At 37.7% G+C, this 16777-nt stretch overlaps 1 protein-coding gene across 1 annotated transcript in view; it reads left to right on the top strand.

Annotated features, from left to right (window-relative positions):
* TERT (telomerase reverse transcriptase) overlaps nucleotides 1-16777 on the top strand; it is a 32910-nt gene that overhangs the window by 1218 nt on the left and 14915 nt on the right. Inside the window, exons 2-8 of the mRNA XM_063326308.1 lie at nucleotides 350-2255; nucleotides 4904-5099; nucleotides 7536-7725; nucleotides 11099-11281; nucleotides 12589-12750; nucleotides 13137-13232; nucleotides 15282-15367. Coding sequence (XP_063182378.1) covers nucleotides 350-2255; nucleotides 4904-5099; nucleotides 7536-7725; nucleotides 11099-11281; nucleotides 12589-12750; nucleotides 13137-13232; nucleotides 15282-15367 — 2819 coding nt within the window. The remainder of the gene's footprint in view (nucleotides 1-349; nucleotides 2256-4903; nucleotides 5100-7535; nucleotides 7726-11098; nucleotides 11282-12588; nucleotides 12751-13136; nucleotides 13233-15281; nucleotides 15368-16777) is intronic.

Genomic DNA, 16777 nt, shown 5'->3' with positions numbered 1-16777 from the left:
GTGACCTGAAGGCCTTGGAGTCCTGGTTGCTGAGGGAGCCTTGGGGAGTAGCGTAGGGTGTTCCCTGGGCATGAAAACCAGGATCAAAGGGGCAGACGTTAAAAAGACTTCCTTAAAGCCGTAGGCCCGTATTGCTGCATGTAAACATCTTGTAGCACGCTTGGAAATCTTACTTTTTGGGTGTATGGGTGTAGCGCTTGTAAATCATTAATATTTCTTTGAAAGGTTTTCATCTGAAGGTGATGTCTAGGATTGTGTGTCTTGCGTGTCTGTTTATTTAAAGCGTATGTTGTGGTTTATGGAAGAGTCGGTGATAAAAGCTCATTTTCTTTTTTCTTTCTTTCTTCAGTTATCTAGTCAGAGTGAAGTCATCACAAGAGTTGTTCAGAGACTGTGTGAAAAAAGGAAGAAGAACGTCCTCGCATATGGATATTCATTACTGGATGAAAACAGTTCTCATTTCCAAATCATGCCGTCTTCAAATATATACAGCTACCTACCCAATACTGCAACAGAAACCATTCGTATCAGTGGCCTCTGGGAAACACTGCTGAGCAGAATAGGGGATGATGTCATGATGTATTTGCTGGAACACTGTGCAATCTTCATGCTGGTTCCCCCTAGTAATTGTTACCAAGTTTGTGGGCAACCAGTTTATGAACTCATTTCACATAATGTGGACTCATCCTCAGTGTTTGTTAAACAAAGGTTTTCAAAGCATAAACGTAGTAGCTTGCTTGACTATATGCAAAAAAGACTTATGTTTCATAGACAGTATCTTTCAAAGTTGCAGTGGTGGAAATGCAGACAAAGACTTGAAGCTAATGTCTCCAGCATGGGAAATAAAAAAAATAGCAAGATACAAAGCTTAGTGTCCAGTTACCAGTATTCTGCAAAAGCTGTTTGTAAAGCAAGAAAACAGATAAGAATGGTTAGCAAACATCTGGAAAAACAGAGTGGCTCCAGTTTATATTTTTCGGCTACAGTACCGTCTTTAAAAAGGAAGATTGATAGGGAACAACCTGAAATTCCAGCTAAGAGAGCAAAAGTAGAGGAGAAAATGAGAGAGGAAAAGGCTTATAATCTGACTCCCGATGTAAACCAAAGTAGTTCCAAGAGATATGGAACTGGGTATGTAGCATCACATGCTGTAAGTCTCATTAAAAAAAAGCACATTTCTCAAAGAAGTAACAGTGATATGTCTGGTCCTTCTTTAGTTCACACATCTCATGATGGGAAGAAATTTGTGGCAGGTGAAAGCTCTTTTCCACGAGGAGTTCAGAGTAACAGACCTTTAAAGTCCAGCATTGAAAGACAAGCAGAATCCCATAGGAAGGTAGTAGAGATGCATATGTACAAATCTGAGTTGGATTCTGTACAAATCAAACCCATGGAGGGTGTCTCTTCAATTTGCAGAAGGCGGGAAAGTCCCCTAGCTCATTTGGCAAAGAAGTTGCCAAATACGTTCTCGCGTTCTGCAGTATACATTGACAGGAAGTTTCTTCTGTATTCTCACAGGAGTTTCCAAGAATGTTTTCCTAAATCGTTTCTATTGAATCGCTTGCAGGGCTGTCAGGCAGGTGGAAGACAGCTTATAGAAACTATATTCTTAAGCCAAAATCTCTTGGAGCAAAAGCACAACCAAAGTCTGCCACATCACAACTGGAGAAAGAAGAGGTTGCCCAAACGCTACTGGCAAATGAGACACACATTTCAGAAACTGTTAAAGAACCATGGGAAGTGCCCTTACTTAGTTCTCTTGAAAAAAAATTGCCCTGTTTGGATATCTGAAAGCAGCATGAGAAAAACCGAGCTGCCTTGTCAGGCGGCCTTGCCTGGGGAAGCAGAGGTTCACGAGCAAGCAGAACAGTTTGGGAAAGAGCCTGCCAAGTTTGTGACAAGTGTCAGATGTGAATCTGGTCACACTGATGTGCCAGCCATGTTATGTACTCCTCTTGCAAAACCTGTGCCTGGGGAGTCACAGAGTGAGGAGCAAAACCCGGGAGAGGTGTGGGATGCAGCCCTCCGGGAGCTCCTCAAGCAGCACAGCAGCCACTGGCAGGTGTACACCTTTGTGAGGGAGTGCCTGGAGCGGGTCATCCCCGCTGAGCTTTGGGGTTCAAACCATAACAAGTGCCGGTTCTTAAAAAACGTGAAAGCATTCATTTCCATGGGGAAGTTTGCTAAGCTTTCGTTGCAGGAGTTGATGTGGAAGATGAGAGTGAATGACTGCATGTGGCTTCGTCTAGTCAAAGGTACTTCTTATATTAAAGAACTAAGTGGTGGGGGTGTCAGATGATGGTGTTCACGCTTAAGGTGGGAAGGGGAGAGTACTGAATCAGAGTTGTTGGGTTCTTTGGGTAGCTGAGAGAGCAAACCTAGTGGTGTTTGTAATTGATGGTGGGAGAACACTTAGCCCATCTTCCTTCCAAAAGTTAAGTTTTCATTCACGCCTTTTGTGTTTAATAGGATGACATTTTCATAAACATGAATTCAGAACTTGGGCCTTTCAACAAAACCTTCCCTTCCACCCCTACCCTGCAAATTGCAGTAACTCTGAAAATTCATTGAAGCGTGACCTAAGCACGTAAGGAACAAACGTAGTCTGCCTGTTGGTTACCGTAAACCTTCAGAAAGAACTAAAGGCAAACCAAGACACTTGTAGTGGCATGTGTTCCTCTGCTATGGGAGTGAACCATCCCACAGCGTGTTTCCCCCCTCCTCACATCAACCCTGCACGAAAGATGTGAGTATGGGACCCATGCAATACGGGGCTTGTCCTGCCATACGTCTAGAGCTCTTTTCTAGGAACAAGAGACCCTTACTGAGCACTGCTTCAGGTTGGGTAGTTGTTGGTGCAGAGTTCACCAGACTGAGTGGTCCCTGGCTGAAAGCTGTCATGAGGGCATCAGCTGATTGCTCAAAATTCTCTACAGATCCCTTCTGTTTAGTCCTTTCAGTTGATGAAGGGTAAATCTTGCTTCCTTGAAGAAATCTTTCTTCCTAGGGCTTAAGCCTAGGCTGAAGCTGTGGTTCTTTGGTTGATTGCTGTAGGATCTAATGCATGTCATTTTTCTGTGCTTCCCTTCTCCATCTACACAATGTGGATTGCACTTCTTAACTGGTATGTTTGCAGTATTTGTTCTTACCTCGTGATGTGCTTGGATCCTACAGTAACGTGAGCTGAAAATGCTAGTCCTTTGTAAAAGGCATGATAAGGTTTTGCAATTGCTACAGGTTCTTTGTAAGAGGAAAATAAAAAATCTGATGGTTGAGAGATGATGCCTAAAATAGGGAAGGTTACACTTCCACAAAAAACTGTTAATTCTGACAAATATATTGATTCTTTATTCAGAAACTGTAGCTCAAAACGTGGTTTTCAAAATGCTGAGGAGTTCAATATTAAAAAAAAAAATTATTGTAAAATACACATTTGTTTCATTGTCATTTGTAACATCTTATCTTAAAAAAAATGTAATAGTCTTATTCTCTGGCCTTATACAGGGAAAAGGAACATATAGGCTTGTTTTTAATTTTCATGAAACTACTCCCTTGTGCTTGAAGTTTAAACACATATTTAATTGCTTTACTGCACTGAAGGTGGGTGGTTTTTTCCTCCAAAGTAGTAGTAGTGGTTTCTTGTCAGTTCCCTGAATTGTAGTCATCATTTACATCTATTGTGAGAACTTAGAAAACAAATGAACTAGTTCTAGGACAGCTACTTAACAACATTCTGATGTAATTTGTGTATCACAGCTGCATGTTGCAACTCTTCAGATAGAGCATTTTCTAACAATCATTGGATTTTTTTTTTCATTGATGTTACCTGGCTTCTGTTGAAGTGAACACTGTTTTATCTCTTTATGGTAGTCTTCTCATAGGTGCTGTAAATACATGGAAATGTCTCCGCCCTGAAGCGCACAAAAATCAAACAGGGTAGAGAACTGGAAACATACTTCCATTTTATAAGTTTCAGTGTTAAGCCTCAGCTCTGTTGTGTCAAAATTAAGCTGCTTTTAACACATCTGTGCCATAATCATGATTTGTGCTATTCAACTAAACTAATATGTCTGTATAATTTCTTCAAATTATCCTGTTGTATTTTGCTAAATTCTACTCTTAATTAGAGTATTATTGGAAGTTGTCAAAAATACAGTATTGTAGCACAGGGTTTTTTATTCCCTACTTGCCTACCAATATTTAGACATCACTACAAATCTATGTGGCCTAAAATTTGACAGTAGCTGGGAATATTCTGGGTTCGTGACTTTTATGTCATCTAAATGTTGCAAGTGCTGATGGATTTAGGGTGTTTTGTTTTTTTTTTTTCTTTTTTCTTTTTTTTTTTTTTTACTGCAGCAATGACTTTTATATAGGCTGTCTGAAATAAAGCCTAACCCTGAAATTAATTTTCATGTTATTGGGAAATCTGAATATCATTCTCATCAACCCAGCGAGCCCAGTTAAATTCTGTTATTTTTACAGTATACCTAAGTATTTTCATTTTTTGCTCGTTTTTTAAAACAAGTTTTATGTTGTAGTACACTTACTTCCATTTTACCTTTCCCTTCACAATAGTCTTGCCTTTGTGCATTAAAGATCTTGCACAATCGGTGCTGGGGGAATAAAGTAAGCCTTTAGGCTACTAATAGCATGTATTCGTATCCTATCTGTCAGTTTGTCATTGCAAATTAGTTTCTGTGTTTCTACTTTAAGCTTGGGTCACGTTATGTAATGCCAGTGAAAATTTGGAGTGACATCCATGCAATTGTGCTTTTTTTCTTTTCATTAACCTCAAGCTAAGCAAAGAGTGTTTTGTGTGGGTTTTTTGTTTGTATGTTGTTTCTTTACTGATACAAATAGTTGATATTTACTATAACTACCTTTGAATTGTTTATTGAAGGTGATCACTTTGTTCCTGCCTATGAACATTGTTTCCGTGAAGAACTTTTGGCTAAATTCCTGTACTGGCTGATGGATACCTATGTTGTTGAGTTGCTCAGATCATTTTTCTATATCACCGAGACCATGTTCCAGAAAAACATGCTTTTCTACTACCGAAAGTTTATTTGGGGCAAGTTACAGAACATTGGAATTAGGTAACATTAGAAAACTAATCGAACATTAATGGAATGTGTGGAAATCTCATGTTTTGTAGTGTAAAGATATCAATCTGCTTTAATTTTTGACCATTTATCCTCCTTTTATTTGATTAATTTCCCAAAAGAAAATTCAGCCTGTGGTTGTAGTATGCGCAACTTATAAATTCAGAAATATTTTATGTGAGAAAACTGATGCAAATTTAGAGTACTGTGGTAGGAGAAGAGAAACCTTTGCAATAACAAAATCGATTATGAAGAGGTTTTTGGTTTTGTAAGTCATTTTTTTATACCTTTTAAAAATGAGTGAAGCATGGTGACAGAATCCCAAAGTAACCCTAGGAAAGTTAATTTTAAAAATAATCTGCTTTTACTGCTTTAATTTAAAAAAAACGACAACAACAAAATATCTCTGCTGAAATGCTGTAATACTCTATTCAGACAGTAATTTTGTGGTTTGGGCTTTTTTTTAATTTTTTTTGAAGGTTGAGGGATTTAAAAGCTGCATATCTTCTTTTTAGTGCGGCTGTGGAATTCCTGGCTTCTTTTTTGGTCTTAAAAAATACATCCATGTATTTAAGTTATGGCATTGTTTAAGATCAAATTTTAAGCAATTAAGTGAGAAAATAGGAAAGATGTAGTGATTTTAATGAACAGTATTGTGCACACATCTCCATGGTCGACGTCTTTTGGATTTTCATTATACATTGTTGGTGTCTGAGAGCTTTAGAACTGTGCAAAATGAGCATACTTGATGCCTTGTGTTTTAATAGTTGTATTATATGGTGAACCTTTTGCATTCACAGTGGTCTGTTGATCTGCAGTGTTGTATGTGTGATTTTTTTTTTTTTCCCCTCCTGCCCCATCGCTCCCTCATTTTAACATTGGTATCTCCAGTGCAGCTCTTCTGAATATGTGTTTGCACTTAATGGGGCCTCATGGGGCCTCAATCCTGTTTGCAGTTGTAGCACAGAATATGCAATTTAAATAGTAGTAGTTGAATATAATTTTCAGTCCCGCATATTCTGTTTGTCTTGTCTTCAAACTAACAGACTTAGTGTTGCAATTAGTGTTTTTTGTAGTTTTGGTGTACTTCAAAGGCTACTTTTTGGCATAAAGTATCATCAAGTACTAACTTCTACATATCAGATACAATGCTGTTTTTAGTGGGATGTGTGACTAAAAGAAAACAAATATTTTTGGTTTTAGCCCATTTGTCCCTATTCCAAGTTTCCTGGAAAACCCCAGTGTGTAAGGACAAGGTGCTCTGAACTCAAAAGACCCTGATCGGGGATGATCCCATTTCTTCTGATTTCCTCCCCACATATTTCCCCACCGTGCAGGAGGCCCCTTCTCACCTTTGCCTCAGGAAGTCCCTGAACTGCAGATCACTGGAAGCTGGGGAAGCATCCCAAGGAGGTACTGCTGCATGCTTCCCAAGGGCATGCTGTCAGGACAGGGTGTTTGCTGTTGGCTACAGGATAGGCAGCTATATGGACTTTTGATCTGATTCCAGCAGCTGCACATGAGCTTCGCTCAAAAGTCTAGGGCTTTCAGCACTGCTTTTTTGAGCGTGCAATGTAATGTGAGGTCTTCTACTAATACAGTTTACGCATTCATACAGGTGGCAAGCAGCTTACTTCACATGGGAGGAGAGAAGTTGGGCTTTGGAGATACTGTGAGACAGCTGTTTAGGGCTGCCTCAGCTATTTTGAGGCTCTCCAGGCACTATCTTCTCTGAGGGGTGTCTGAGAGGGAAGCACATTTCTCAGTAATATGAACATACGGAGCTCAGAACTTGTGACTTGAGAGCCTTCCATTCTTCATTATTTTCTGCTGTTCATTTTAGCTAACACCTGCTCATCAGATCCGTTCTTTTGAATTGTGTTACTGGATATCTAAATACCCTTATGTTGTATAGGTATCGTAATTATCGCAGTTCACTATAATTTTTAATAAGTAGTAGGTCCCCTAAATGTTGGGAGTAGAACAGCCCATTACAGTAAGTCCTTCCCTGGATCTTTCTTAACATAGCTTTCAGAAGGTTCTACTCAACTTTCTTAATGTCTTTCAAGCTTCTGAAACCGTGAGAAATACCCAACCACCTGTTGTTTTGCATAAAAACTACTTCGTAATGTTCAAATGTACTTGGCTAACCTGTGCTTAAATTTTCCTTTATGTTAACTAAGATTTTTTTTTTAATTATCTTAATTTGCATCAAGCAGAAATGTGTACTCTCTTATTATTTTATTACATTGTCATTAAGATACCGTGAAATTGTTCTGAAATTCAGATTTCCGTGACACTTGCTGCAGAGTTTAATATTTGTAATTATCTTCTTAGAAAAATATTTGGCTTCAGTTATCATAAAGAGATTAAAAGTTTTAACTTACTGCCTTTCCTATTGCTTACATGAAATGTGTATTTGTATTTTAGAAACCATTTTGCCAAAGTACATCTACGTGCTTTATCTTCAGAGGAGATTGAAGCTGTCCGTCAAAAAAAATATGTTCCAATGGCATCAAAGCTCCGGTTCATTCCCAAAGCAAATGGGTTAAGACCCATAGTAAAAGTGAGCGGTGTTGTTGAAGCACGAGCATTCAGCAGGGAAAGCAGAGAAAAGAAGGTTTTTATTTTCTTTATTGTTTTGTGTGTGTTTCATGTAGGCAGCTAATAAAGCGAGTGAGGTTTTCTGTTATAAAAAAAATAGTTTTAACATGGTGAACTGGAACATTCAAATCAGAATGACTGAATGGTTCTGCCTGTTGCAACGTAGCTTCTTCCTTCCCAGTGCTTAATTACCATTAGCTTCCAGTTCCAGAATCATATTCTAACAGAATGGCATGGTCTGTCAGGTAATCATGTTTTCTTTCTCTTTTCTTTCCATCCCTTTCCCTCAGGCTTGCTGTGTCTGGTTGTGGTAGGCATTTGGCCATCTATGGGAGCAGAAGGACAGAAATGTCAGATATTGAGTATTCTGAATTAACATGTTGTATTTGTTTGGCACACCAGAGGGTGAGGGACGGATGAGGCTGGCCTATTGTGATTTACCTGAATGCTGATTTTGTACGTTATTCAGCTACTTGCCTGTTGTGCCAGGTCAACCCAGGGAGCCGAAAAGTGGTGAACTAGGTGTGTTACAGAAGGTCTAAGAAGGGTGAGGAAGCTGAATCAAGCGTAGTAGGGAGATAGAAAGGAAGCTGGGAATTGCAGCAGCGTGGGAACAGAGACAGAACATACGGTGCACAGAATAATCTATTCAACAGGCTAGTTAACCACAAGACATAGTGGGAACCCAGTTTCACTGTCTTGCATGACCGCGTTAATTGTTTTTCCTTCAGGCTGAGTCCTGTTTAGTGCACAAGATTAAGTGTTCTCCAAATGGGTGAGAGGTTAGTGGCTTAGTATTTACTGTTCAATACGTGATCCCAGACCAGATTTACAAGGCATCTGCTAAAAGCTGTTCTGAAGTGTTCTTTATTTATAGTCTTTGCGTGACAATCAGACTGTCAGATTGGAGAGTATGCGCACACTTAATTTGGAAATAGCTGCAGTGCTATTGCTCCTGTAACAGATCTGGCATAAAGGATGACACGAATATACTGAAGAAGATGAAGGTTCAAAGTCAACCATGGCAGCTCATCAGGTGTTTTGAGCTAACCTGGCTGCTCTGGAGCCGAGGGGGAATATCTAGATCTGCTGAAGAGTCCAAGCAATAGACTGCTGTTGGAGCGTGCAGACAAATAACTGAGGACACTAAGGTCTTCAGCTGTTAGACAGACCTCATCTGTCTAAACTAGTCACAACGCATAGCTAAGGATTTTCCTAAATCCATGAAAGAGAAGGTGGTGGTAGTGTTACCTCTTCTCTCAGATAGTAGGCTGAAACAGAGAGAAGTGTCTAGTGTAAACCAATCATCTTATTCATTAATTCCAACCTAATGGAAGTGATGTCTTTTTTTTTTCTTTTTTTTTTGTTCCTTTTTTCCTAAACTTGCACGGCTACTCATTTTGCTTCTGTCATGGCATTTTGTCTTGCACTCTGTTCCAGTTTCATCCTGTACCATATCCACATTGTCTCTGCTCTCCACTTTCCTCCTAGCATTTAAATTGTAGAAGGAAGACGATCTTCTAGTTCTGTCTTCCTGACAATATTCCAGGTTTTGGAATTTGGAAGCCAGACTGGAATTGTAGGGGTAGTCTTGGCCAGTTTCTGTAGCTCAACACTGGAATATGTCCAGATGAATTGCCAGAGATGGTCTCCCAAATATCCAGCAAACCAACTTCTGATTTTTGGGCAACTCCCAAACTTTGCTGCAAAATACATGGTGGAATGAGTTCAGTTCTGTGAATTTGTCCTCAAATCACTGTAGATTTTGTTTTGTTTCAAAGGTTTTACGTATTTGCTTTACATCCTTCTTCCTTTTTCATTCAAACCAATATTTTTTTTATTTTTAATGGGAAGCTCAAAGCACTGGTAGGCAGCAGGGTTCTAAAAGAGCTGATTTGTCTGAGAGTTTATAGTCTTTCACCGCATTCCAGCAGATCATTAAGTTTTGCAAAAATATTAACAACTCTGTGCATTGGACCTATACTGGGGAATTAAGAGGCTTGAGGGAATTCCTTCTAAAGTGAAAATGAGGAGCTACTGTGAATACTGCAACTCCAGGTCTCTCGGGTTTAGTTCAGACTGGGTTTGCAACCAGTCTCAATTTTCTTTTACTGACTCACTTGCAAACACCCATATGGCTATCAACTTTGTGAAAAGGTGAAGGTGTGTTTTTTGTGAAAAAGCAGCCATCCTGGGATAGGCTCATTAAGAAGGAAAGAAGGAACTCTTCTACTGATGTTTACTTTGATCTGGCTGCTTCTATTTACCTTTGAGCTACATCTCTACCCTTTTGACTGTTTTTCTTAGGAACTTGGGCTATAGCAGAAAAGATACCACTGCAATAATTCAGGAAAGTGTCTAAATTTTCATAAATCTTTGTTTTATAAACTGTCCAAAAACATTTTGCAGGATCAGACAATGAGCGAACATAATTACTTTATGTACACAGTGAGGTTGGACCAAGTTGTTTTGGAAGCAGTGGCAGTAGTACACTAAACACTTTTGGCGTGCTTTAGTTTTGCCGGCTTTTCACTAAAACTAATTGGTTTTTTTCAGTGCAAAAATAAATGTTTTCAGATGAATTGGAATACTTCCATAATTAGTAGTTTCAGTGTAGATATTATGATCACAATACTACCATTGACAGTAAGAAACCTTTTATGTTCTTTGTATACATTTTGGAGGACTTATCTGAAATTCTAAACTGCTTTCTAAGTGTGCTATGTGTGCGGTTTGTTTATTTTTTTCAGTAGTATGGCTTACCCTTTCAACATTCCTTTGTTGACATGTCTGTCAATATTGTTTTTTTTTCGTTAAGGTGTTTACAGACCTAGTCAACCTGCACGACTTCACTGCCACTCTGGCAATTACTGTTCCCATAGCTGAGAGTTAAATCTTTGCTAATGTACTAGCATAAAGTACCTCCAGAGGCTGAACTGATGGTGCAGCTGGACTTAGCCTAAAGTCTTGGGGCACGTGTTCTTTTTGCTGCTCTTGTTGTGGTGATAGTCTCCACCAGAGAGAATTAATGATATTTAAGAAGTTACCTTCTAATTGGTGGCTGTTTTATTTGCTGGAGTCCATCTGTTTATCTCCTTAACTATTACACCTTGATTTCCAAGAGTCAGGTACAGAAAAAACACATTTTCTATAGGATTTAGATGTTTGAAAAAAAAAAGAAAAAGAAAAAAGATCTCTGAGGCTCTTTTGTCATTTCAAAGTAGTTACTGCAGCTATATTCAGGGTTTCTGAAAACTGCGGTTGACCAAAATAATATAGTAAACATACAAAATTATTCTCATCGTTCATCTAAATGTGAAATTGTATATTGCACAGAATTTAATGTATTTCAGCATACTTTAAGGTGATTCTCTTTGGTCTCTTTTTAGATGCATCACTACAACACTCGACTAAAAAATCTATTTAGTGTGTTAAATTATGAACGAACTATAAACACCAGGTTTATCGGCTCTTCAGTGTTTGGGAAAGATGATATCTACAAGGCATGGAAGAAGTTTGTTACAAAGGTTCTTGAATCAGATGGTGAAATTCCTCGTTTCTACTACGTAAAGGTATGTCTTTTTAATTACATATTCAAACTGACTCTTCAAAGTCAACTTGCAGATACTTCCATAGCTGTAATAACTGTGATCTGAGTGCATAATTATTTCTTTTTCAAAATAAACTTTTGTGCATACTTAACACAGACTCTGGTTGTTTTTTGGGGAGTGGGGTTGGTTGATTTTCTTGAGGGGAGGTGTCCCTACAGTAGATCTTCCTTTACTTTGATATTTTTCTGTCCGTCTTTCTGACATGTGGCAGCTCTTGCTTCTGCACGTGCACTGTATTTCTGCAGTTACATTTACTTGGGTAGAAAAATGGGACAAAAAAAGTAAGCTCAGATGTGCTGTTAGGACCATCTTCCCAAAGGAGAACCAGGAAAAACTTGCTACGTGCATTTGGATAAATTCAGTATGTTTTTAAAAATAGGTCTCTTTCTATCTCAGTATCATTAGTTTCTGTAGAAAATGAACACTTGAACGCTAGTGTCTCTCCAACAAGTTTCTTCTCCCACTTGAAAAAAAAAAAGACTGCTTGTCGTATCCCACTATTTGAAGGAGTTTCTTCTTAACACTTGTTTTTCAGTTATGTGTAGCAGGCAACCTTTGAGATCAGTTCAGCGCTTTGAATTGGGACAATTTATACAGACATATGTAAATGACACACTTTTATATATATTGTAGTGGGGCTTCTCTCTTGTGCTTTCATATGTCAGTTGTCATCCTGTCCTGAAGTTACTTTCCATGATTGTCTCGTTATCTTTCAAGCCAAAGAATCATGGCATTGACGTAGTTCTCCTAAGATTGTTGCTTCTTCACAAGGTTTTGAATTTCGACTATGACAAGTAAAAGCAGAGGTAAAACTGCAGTATGAGGTTTAGAAAAGGTAAAACTTCTGGCTTTGCAGCTTTCCAAAAGCCTAAGATGCCACCTCCATGATCATATGGAGACGAAGATTTCTTAAAATACTTAAAACGTATAAAAAATATCAGCAATAAACTTTAGTTAAATGATCGAATGTTCGGTGTTAGATCTAAGGTTGCATATGGTATCATATTCTGTTAATAACAAGAAATGTGCTAAAACTGATGATTTGGTTATCCCTTGTAAGGGAAAACTCATTGATGAGTGATGAAAGGTGTTGCAGATAAGCAAAGAGTTGTTGTTTTGTCACAAATTTGGACTGAATAATGCAGTAATTTATTTCCTATGTGATTTATCTTTCAGCCTTTTTTCATACTACCACAGCAATTAGTTTACAGTGCTCCTTTACAGCGATTCTGATGAATTCATAATGGAAGATACTTCTTCTATTTCAGGCTGATGTCTCCAGGGCTTATGATACCATTCCTCATAATAAACTTGTGGAAGTGATTTCACGGATCTTAAACCCCGAGAAAAGAACTGTCTACTGCATACGGCGCTATGCCATGATTATGATTACCACAAATGGAAAAGCCAGGAGGTTCTATAGGAGACATGTATGACTTGCTGATTTCTTCTATTTGCTGCTGTAGATACGTTTCAATCCAAGGAATATTTTTGTTTATAGCTTTTTTTAGTCACAACTTGGATGAGGTAATTACTTCATAAACCCTTTTTTAATAGTGTTGGATATTTTCCAGAGGTAGCAAAGCTTCCTTTTCTTCCTTAATTTTTGCACTTTTTATTCAGCGTTAATAAGAATAAAGATAAATGTGTTATGGAAATAGAGAGATGTGAGGGAGCTATTTCATTTTAACAACAGCTGAATTGTTGGATTAAAATAACGCAATAAGGCTGGCCCTTTGACCTTCACTGAATAAAAGAGTCAGATACTGAATTTTCTATTGCTTTTGTCATTTATTTCTTTACACTCAATATGTAGGTTTCTACTTTCAAGGATTTTATGCCAGACATGAAGCAGTTTGTGTCTCAGCTTCAGGAGAATACTTCATTGCAAAACGCAATAATAGTTGAACAGGTAAGTATTGGGAGACTTCCTTTCAACTGAAAAAGAAAGCTACAGAAGAATTGGAGGAAGACTGGGATTTTTGATTGAATGTACATATTATGTGGTGACACCACCTCTCTTCTAGTTACCCAGCAGCTTCCATAGAAAGATTTTTGTCATCTCTTCTTTGATAACAGGCTCTCAGTGTTCAGTGGAAGAAGTGCACCAGGCAAGAAATCTGACAAAATATCCTTCTAGACTTCTTCCAGATTTTATCATCCTCTCAAACTTTCACTTTAACCAATGTTTTCTTTTTCCTTTCCTAACTCCATTGTTTGTTGCAGCAGTTCTCAAGGGAGAACTTAACTGTCTGAGTAAAGAAGGGCTTCAACAGTTGCTATCTCCAAAACACACAGAAGTAAGAATGAGTAAAATGTATTCTAAGCTAAGTAGCTAAGGAAATAGGTGTGGCATCTTGAATAACAAACTGCATAGAATAGAAAAATTAATTGGAAAAAAGAAAGAAAAGCTTATTTTAATTATCACCTGCCAAGGTTGATAAGAATGAACTCTTCTTTAGAAGAGTTAAAATGCAGCACAAAATAAGATCAACTTTTGTATTTTTTGTTTAAAGAGATTTCTCACTTTCAGTGAATTAAAGTATGGTTAAAAATGATATGTATCTTAAAGTTACTCCAACTGATGCTTTGTTACAAGAAGCAAGCATCCTTCTGTTGTTTTAGTTCTTGTCCTGCAGAGAACTGTACTAATTGAGTTTGTTCTCAAGACTTCCTTCTGTGCAAGGAGCATGCCAGAGAAAGGCATAAAAGTAGATTATGTGCTTGGTCAGTTTCTTAATACGTTTTATTGTTCAGCATCATGGTGTTCCATTCCATGATAACAACCTGCAAGATTCCTGAGCATCAGCTGACCAGACAGGTATTTTCTCACAGGCTACTTTCTCTTTAAATTATTTTTTTTTTCTAAACTTGCCAGTGGAAAATTTTTACATAGGGTAATTTATGCTTCTAACATACAAGTAAGATGATCTTGTATATGTATGGACATAGGAGTAGAATATACAGTGTGCACAATTCCAGGATCCTACAAAGTGCAGAGAGCCTAGTGAGTACATGGATGAAAATGAAAACTAGCTGCATCTATGATGATGATGATGTGTATGTAGGTTTTGTTTTATTCTTTTTTTTCCAGTGGACTCTGGTTTAGATAACTATGCCAGATATTGTGTGAACAGCAGCATTCTATTTTGAAATATTCTGCGTCTGAAAAGAATTCGTGTGTGTGTGTGACATTACTTTTTTAAAAAAAACTTATTCTGAGAAAAGTATCATGGCAGCCTGGGTGTGGGTGCCACAGGTACATCATGTTAGCTCTTCAATACAAATAACCATGACCTCACATGGCTCTATCCAAAGCTGAGGGCATTTGCCTGATATCTGATCTCTGCAAATAGGAAGTCATTTTGCTTTAGTTCTCATGAAGTCATTATTGAAGGGATTTAAACTGCTCTAAAATAATTTCTTTATTACACAGTTTTTAAAACAAAGCTTCATAAATATTGGATGGACAGGCAGTCACTCATGGAATCGTTGGTAATATGTGGCAAAGAATGTGTTTTGCAGCAGAACTGGCCAGTGAGTGTATCTATACTTGTGGAATTATAAAGAACATGACAGTTACAGAAATTGCCCTGCAGGATAGAAAGCGGCCAAAAGAGTGACATGCATTGTAATAATCCAGTATAGTATACCAGCACTTTAAAAAGTGGTTTGGGATGTTGTATTTGACTATTTTTCCATGTAACACCAATCAAAACTGCTTTTCTCCTAAAGCAAAACAAAACCAGAACTGCACTGTTCACTTGTTGGATGTGAGCAGCTTTTTAGTGTGTATATTCAGATCTTGGTGTTAGGTGTTTTGTTTCTTGCCTTAGGGGTTTGAACTACTTCAGTCTAGCTTTTTATAGAGGTTTCTGCTTATCTTCTAAGTTTATACTGTATTTTTAGTTTCAGTACATTTCTAAAGTACAAATCTTGCTTTGTTTTGTCCCATTTCTAGAGCTTAACTTTTAATGAGACAAGTTCCAGCCTGTTTACTTTTTTTCTTCAAATGATACATAACAACATCCTGGAGATTGGGAGCAGGTAAAAAAATAAGTTAGTTTTTCCTTGTATAGTGTTTTTGGTTTTTTTTTTTCGTTGGTTGTTTTTTTTTCTGTTAAGCAGAATACTTTTAATTGGCTCAGGGGATTTTTGAGAGCTGTCTTTTAAAGATTTATATTTCATGTTAATTTGAAATCAGTTTAAGCTCCATAAAAGCATGAAGAGTTTGGAATCAAATTTGTATTTGGATGAAATTTCTCTTTCCCAGCTGGATGATGTTAACTATAAACAGAATGCATTTTTCTAAAATGTGTAACCTTCTTTATTTAAAACTGGAAATGTGGTTCAAAAGAAAAATACTTTAAAAGGTTGGAATCCATAGTGGTGAACAAAAGCAAGGTAACGTCCAAGCAATCGTGCAAAAACCTTGTTAGTCATTTCTCTATAGTGAAAAATTAAACCTTTTCTACGTGGCCTTGCTATTTGGCAAGTTGCAATAAAAATAAAAGGCAACAACAGTAGGAATTTAAATTATTGGCAACTCCAAAGCTAGGAAACAGATGTTATAGAGGGTAGTAACGCACATTTCTTCTTGTGATGCTAGAAGAGCTGATTATGTTTTGCTCCTAGGTGGCAAATGTGTGTACCACGTCTAGAAAACAAGTACTTACATGATCTTTATTCTGAATGAGGTATATTAGCATGAATAGCTTCTTGCTCTTGAAAAAATACCTTTATTTTAGAATATTTAATCTCACAAAATTGAGGGAGCGGGAGAAAAGCTTTCAGGGAGGGAAAAAGAAGAGTGTTTATAGGTTTTTCTAGCACTGATGCTTACACCGCCCTTGGCAGGATCCTAAGAATGCTGACGTGGCGTGCCGTTAGTAAGGACTAACTGACATCAGTATGTTTAATAAAAGTTTAATGGTTTTAAAGAAAGCGCACCCTGACAAAGCCAGCTTCACGCTTATTTAAATTCAGTCACAGCTTGGCTGAAAAAATACTGTTTCTCCTGGAATGAATTTGCCCTTTTAAAGTAGCTCATTCTCATTTGTTCAAAAAAAACCCCCACAACTGCAAATAAGTTTAGAAAATGAATACACTCTTTAACTGATGGTTCTCAAAAAGCCATCACTTAGTCAATATTCACTTCATGTGTTGAGAAAAATGCTGATTTTTGAGCTGGGGACCTAGAAGGACTCTCTTAATACCATTTAATGTATTTGTCAAAAGTCTGGAAAAATGTGAAGTTGCTGCTAGAAAAATGTGCAGATGACTCAAAACATAGGTAAGATCACTGCTAGAATGGTAGTATGTGGCTCCCGTGCCCAGTTGCATTTCATTTGCTTTGATTTCACTAAGCCATTCATGTAGTAATGGTAAAATGGACATTGTAATATAGTATCTCAGTACTTCAGAAGAGTGTTGTGAAAATAATTCCCCTGGATTTTG

This window comes from Chroicocephalus ridibundus, chromosome 2 (assembly GCF_963924245.1).
Source record: "Chroicocephalus ridibundus chromosome 2, bChrRid1.1, whole genome shotgun sequence".
Classification (NCBI taxonomy): domain Eukaryota; kingdom Metazoa; phylum Chordata; class Aves; order Charadriiformes; family Laridae; genus Chroicocephalus; species Chroicocephalus ridibundus.
The sequence above is the reverse complement of the archived record's forward strand: the minus strand, read 5'-3'. Positions and strand labels throughout refer to the sequence as shown.